General features: G+C 30.5%; 1 protein-coding gene across 1 annotated transcript; it reads left to right on the top strand.

Annotated features, from left to right (window-relative positions):
- Positions 1 to 1533: 1533 nt before the first annotated feature.
- Positions 1534 to 4563, top strand: LOC150038105 (calmodulin-binding protein 60 A-like). Its single transcript, XM_090311354.1, has 7 exons — positions 1534 to 1667; positions 1755 to 1836; positions 1926 to 1993; positions 2613 to 3094; positions 3715 to 3878; positions 3969 to 4064; positions 4213 to 4563. Exons 1-7 carry the CDS (start codon positions 1555 to 1557, stop codon positions 4423 to 4425), a joined length of 1218 nt encoding a protein of 405 aa, XP_090167480.1. The 5' UTR covers positions 1534 to 1554; the 3' UTR covers positions 4426 to 4563.
- Positions 4564 to 5733: the final 1170 nt, after the last annotated feature.

Here is a 5733-nt window from a genome sequence, read left to right as displayed (position 1 = left end):
TATAGGAGTTATGTGAGTTATCAGCATTTGATGACATTTTTAAGTTATAGGAGTTATGTGAGTTATGAGATTTTTGTAACTATTGGCATTCCTATGGTTATGTTTGTAAGCCTATATAAAGGTATACTTAGTTGAATGGAAAATATATCTCTCATTTTTCATATTTGTCCTCAACGTTTTTTTCTAACAGCCTGCACGTGAACAAATCTGGTACAAAGCTTGACCTCAACGATGGTGTTGAAGACCTCGACGACAACGAATAAATATGGTACCAACTTTGTCATCGTCGAGGTCTGAGCAAATTAGGTGAACATACCTGGTACCAGCCTTGACGACAACCTCAATCTGGATGGACGACGCATGAACAACTTTAGACTCACCTTGACGGTGTGGACGAACTTCGATGGCATTGGAGAAGACAAAGATGATGGGTTGCTGAGGGGGTCAGAGTTGTGTGAGAGAAGAGTGAATAAGAAAAAAGAAAGTGGGAGGAGGGAGGGGGAGCCTTGAAACAAAGAGAGAATTAAGGTTTCTAGAAGGGGATGGAGATGAAGAAGGGAAGTGGAAGAGAAATGTAAAAATGAAGAATTCGGATTTGGAGTTGATTTTATTATTTATTTTCTAATTGATAATTGGGGAAAGAGGGAAATAATATTTAGGAGGGAAATGAAAATTGGGAGGGAGAGAAACAAAAAAATGAAGATTAAATAATTGTTTGATTTTAAAAAAAGAACGTCACCTACAATATCAGTTTTAAACTGACATTATAGGTACGTCTACAATGTCAGTTTAAAACCAACATTAAAGATCGGCTTTTTGTTTTTTAAAAAAACCAACATTGTACATTCACATTTAATTTTTCCTACTGACATAAAAGCCCAAAATTCTTGTAGTGCATGTCTATCAACACATCACTCCTTCAGTTTTAGACTCTGAAAATTAAAGGGGTTGGAACCTATCTGAAATTGAAGGAAACCGCTTCAATTTCCTTCGACTAGGTTTTTTTTTATTACATAAAATAGAGAATGAAATTGTCCGTCATTGAATCTCTATGATATCTATTTTATCCGCCATTAAATTTTTTTTTGGTATACTAGTGTTTCCATGCCCTTGCCATTAGTAACCTAGCACAAATATAATTTTTTCCAAAAAATAAAAAAAAAAAAGAGAGAGAAGAAAGCCCTCATTTCTTTCTGTCCTTTTCTTGTTGAATTCATAAATCTTTTCTCCACCTTCGTCCAAATCTCTCTTTCCCTCCCTCAAAAGAGAACCCCACCTTTTTTCTCTTTGAAAAAAAAAAAAAAAAAAGAGAACCCCACTTATCTCTCTCTAATAAACTACTTTTTCTAAATAAACATGGCTTAGTCTTAGGTTCAAGATTCATGTATACCCTTTCCTTAGCTCTTGTATCTGAACTCAGCAATTCATATGAATTTTCCAAGTATCTTCTGTCAAAAAGGTGAGAAGACAAATCCTTATATATATCCCCTTCCTACAAATCCCAAATACTCCAAACTTCTCTTTTCTTTCTTACTTGCTTTAATTTCAAATAAAATGGAAGGAGACAAAAAGAGGGACTTTCAAAACCTTCACAATGAACAAAAGGATCTACCTTCTCAATCTAACCCTAAAAGAATCTCCAACAACTCAATTATTCCTACATCTGGGTTTGCTCTTCTCCTTCTTCTTCTTCTCCTTCTTCTTAAGGGCTTTCTGTGATCATTAAAACATGGGGTGTTTTTTGTTTTTCTTAGTTCTGAAGCTGTGTCTGACATTGTAGCTAAGATTTTTTCTCTTCAATTTTGGCCTCAAATGGAAGCTTCTCTTCGTCGAGTGGTAGTTTTACTTCTCTATCTCTCTACTTTTTTGTCTTTTCACAATCAATGTTCAAACTATATTTTCATTATTCATTCTTTTCTTTTCAGGTTAGAGAGGAATTAGAAAGCAAATTTACGTCTCACTTTCACTTCCTTCCACCAATTACATCTCCAAGGTTAGTATTTTTCAAAAACAAAATCAATTACTTCGATTTGATAAATATTTGAAGGCTTCGTTTGGTAATCATTTCGTTTTAAATTTTTGGTTTTTGAAAATTACACTTATTTTCTCTCCATCTTTTACAATGATTTTCATTTTTCTTAAGTACAATGGTTGAATTCTTAGTTAAATTTCAAAATCAAAAACAAGTTTTTAAGCTACTTTTTTTAGTTTTCAAAATCTGGCTTTGTTTTTTAAACCATTGATAAATGTAGACATCAAAGGAAAAAATTTGAAGGTGGAAATAATTAATTTTCAAGAATAAAAACAAAAAACCAAATGGTTATCAAACGAGACGTTGGTTTTTTGTTTTTAATTTTACAAAATTAAACTTATAATAAATAATACTCCCAAGACCAAAGCCCAAGTTTTAAAAACGAAAAAAATAGTTCTTAAAAACTTGTTTTTATCTTGAGAATTTGACCGTTGGGAATTCAATACAAACTGAAAATCACATTTGAAAATTTGAAAAAGAAAAAAAGAAGTATAAATTAAAAAGAAATCGTTTCTAATAGTGTTAAAGTAATTAATGTCTTTTGCATTGTTTTGTTTCATTTCATGATTATTGATTGCAGCAATATCCAAATAAATAATGATCACAAGGAAGAAACTATCAAGTTTGAGTTATGTTTTCTCAACCAAATTGCTTCCACTATTTTTACCAACAATGAGATAGAAACGGGGAATGGAGATGCATTACAAGTTGCACTCATTGATGCCAATAATTTCAATGTCATCGTCTCCGACGGTCCTTTGTCGATGGCACAAATTGAGGTCATCGTCCTCGATGGAGACTCAGACGAGTTCATCAACCAAAACATTTTGTCTCAAAGGGATGGTAAAAGACCATTAATTGTAGGTAATGATTTGAAACTTCATCTAAAAAATGGAGTTGGTTTCATCAAGAGTTTGAGCTTCACTGACAACTCAAGCTGGGTGAGATCTAAACAATTTCGATTAGGATTAAGAATTGTGAATGAGAAAATTCTAGGCAAGTTTCCAAGAATTAAAGAAGCTGTCTCTACAAAATTCAGAGTCTTGGATCATCGAGGAGAAGGTATGTAACCTACCATTATCAACTATATTGAAATGTAAAGGATGATAATTTACTAGATATCTGAGGTCCCGTTTTAACAATCATTTCATTTTTGTTTTTAGTTTCTGAAAATTAAGTTTATTTTCTCTCAAATTCTTATAATGATTTGTATCTTTCTTAAGTCCAAGAGTTGAATTCTTAGTCACACTTGAAAAATATATATGTTTCTAAAACTACTTTTTAATTTTTTTTTTAAAAAATTGTTTTTGGAAAACATTTTTGAAAACATTGGTAAAAAGTAAACAAGAAATGAAGAAATTTAGCAGTGAAAAGAGTGTTTATAGACATAACTTAAAAAAAAAAGACTAAATAATTATCAAATGAGACATTTTATGCCTTGAGAAGTAATTCATGGAACTTCGACATTTCCTCTGAAGATCTTTCTCAAACCCTAATTTACTCAAGAAAATATTATTTAAATTTCTCCTTTTCCCAACTGCCTCTATTCTTAACGGAATATCATAACACAATCTCCATATCTAATTATTAACATAGCTTTTAAAATATTCTAAGGACATTCCTATCATCCTAGATTTGTTTTTTGTTTACCTAATATAGTCTCTTTTACTTCAATTCCTTAGTGAACAAGAAGCACCACCCTCCACAAAGGGAAGACGAGGTATGGCGATTGGAAGGAATCGGAAGAAATGGTGTTTATCACAAAATCTTGGCTTCTGAAGGCATTAAAACTGTTGATGATCTCTTAAAAACCAATATTGAAAAGGGTCCTCTTTACTTGACAGAGGTAATCTAAAAGAGTATTTAAAATTCTTCATCACTACCTAGAAAATGATCTGAGAGTTGTTAATAATATTTCCTTTTTCATGCATTGAAGTTACTCGGTAAGAATGTCTCAAACAAGATGCGGAATGCTTTGGAATGTGTAACAAGAAATGTCGATCCTCTTGTCAAGTTTGATCCATGTTTTGAGGTTTGACGACTAATCTCCTCTATGCATTTAAGGACGACGTCTATTTGGATTGATTTTTGAATACTTTAGAAAGTCAACCCAAGCAGATATACTAAAATAAAATGTTTCTCTATTTCCACTAAACCATTTTTTTTTTAATTATATGAAGATGCAAGATTTGTTTGGATATGAAGGCATGGGAAGTGAAGGTTTTGAAGGAAACTTAGAAGTAAGTGAGCAAAGGAATTCAAAGGATTGGAATAAGTTTTCAGAGACAACATTTAAAGAATGGGATACCATGCAAGAAGCTTCAACTTCATATAACTACAACCACGAAGTGAAAGATGCAAATGCATGTCCAACCAATACTACCAACAAATGAATCTATACCAACAAATAAATAACTCTTTAAAAGATGTCGAGATTCTAAATATTCATTAATTCACAATGAAGTAACACAACATTATATTTCATGATTATTATGAGACATATATGTTACGTTGATACGTGAAATAATTGTTCTAGCTTTTGTAGCAATGTAAATTAACTCTCTTTATATATATACCTTTAATGTTTCTTTTCTTTTTTTAAAAGAAAAAAAAACTTATATCCATGTAGTTTTTTTTTTTTAAAAAAAAAAAATTAGAGAAATAGCCATGTAGTTAAATATAACATTAAATAGATTTCTATTTGTTATATATATTTTGAAATTCCTTGATTAATTTATTGAAATTTTGGCCTAAGGTATTTGTTAAAATATACAAAAGATTAATAATTAGTAATTCGTACCACAAATATGAAATCAAGTTTTGTTGAAGTAAAACATAACACTAGTTTCATGTTTATAAAGTTATCTAAAATGATAATAGCATTCATTATGTATAACTAAAGGAATGAACAAAATTATTGGAAAAGAATAATTTTGATATCTAAGGCTTTAATAACACGTGCATGCCTGCATCTACAAATCGTTAAGAAGGTTTTAATGACAGACTAATTGTTGTGAGCTTCATTGATAATTTTTCTTAAGATTTTGTTTCCTTGAATGTCAACTAAAATTTGTTTCTTTTTTTCTTTTCCTAATTTCTCATCACTTATTTCTCCTCATAATCTCTATAATTCTTTCCAATTATCTTTTATTTGCTGGTAATTATTTGCAATTTATAGAATGTTTCGTTTTTCATCAAAATTTTTATTGGAAAAAACCTCCTACTACTATGGGAGGAATAAGAAAAAAAAATAGAGAAGTTAAAATCAACAAAATTGGAAAAACAAAAATTAACGTAAAAAAACTCCAAACTGAAAAAAACTATAAAACATAAAAATTCCACTATGTGAAGAATTCTTACAATCACACAAATTAATTATCATTTCTGATCCTGATTACAAGAGTACTCTCTCAAAGGTTTTGTATCACTCCACCTTTTAATCTCACTCTTACATTAGAGAATAAAAAAGGATTTTAATTAGAGCTAACGCACCAAAACATAAAATATTTCTAAGTGAAACAACTTGAAATCAAAAGTCATACACTTTTTTTATAGTGCTCAAAGCCTAGACTTCATTGTCATCGTGGGACAAGTGAACTTCTACTATTTTACCAAAATTCAACAAGTTATATGTCATATGGGTATAGTTTAACATTAAGATCTTTCTAGATTATAGGTTCAAATTTCTACTCCTCTACATA

Source organism: Benincasa hispida, chromosome 2 (assembly GCF_027475165.1).
Source record: "Benincasa hispida cultivar pf3 chromosome 2, pf3_genome.v1.1, whole genome shotgun sequence".
NCBI lineage: Eukaryota > Viridiplantae > Streptophyta > Magnoliopsida > Cucurbitales > Cucurbitaceae > Benincasa > Benincasa hispida.
This window is presented reverse-complemented; position numbering and strand designations above follow the sequence as displayed.

Excerpts from the sequence above, each read along its gene's own strand:
- LOC150038105 (XM_090311354.1), top strand. The coding sequence starts at position 1,555 with ATGGAAGGAGACAAAAAGAGGGACTTTCAAAACCTTCACAATGAACAA. Across the intron at positions 3,095-3,714 it reads CTTGGATCATCGAGGAGAAG|TGAACAAGAAGCACCACCCT; the intron begins GTATGTAACCTA and ends TCAATTCCTTAG. Across the intron at positions 4,065-4,212 it reads AGTTTGATCCATGTTTTGAG|ATGCAAGATTTGTTTGGATA; the intron begins GTTTGACGACTA and ends AATTATATGAAG.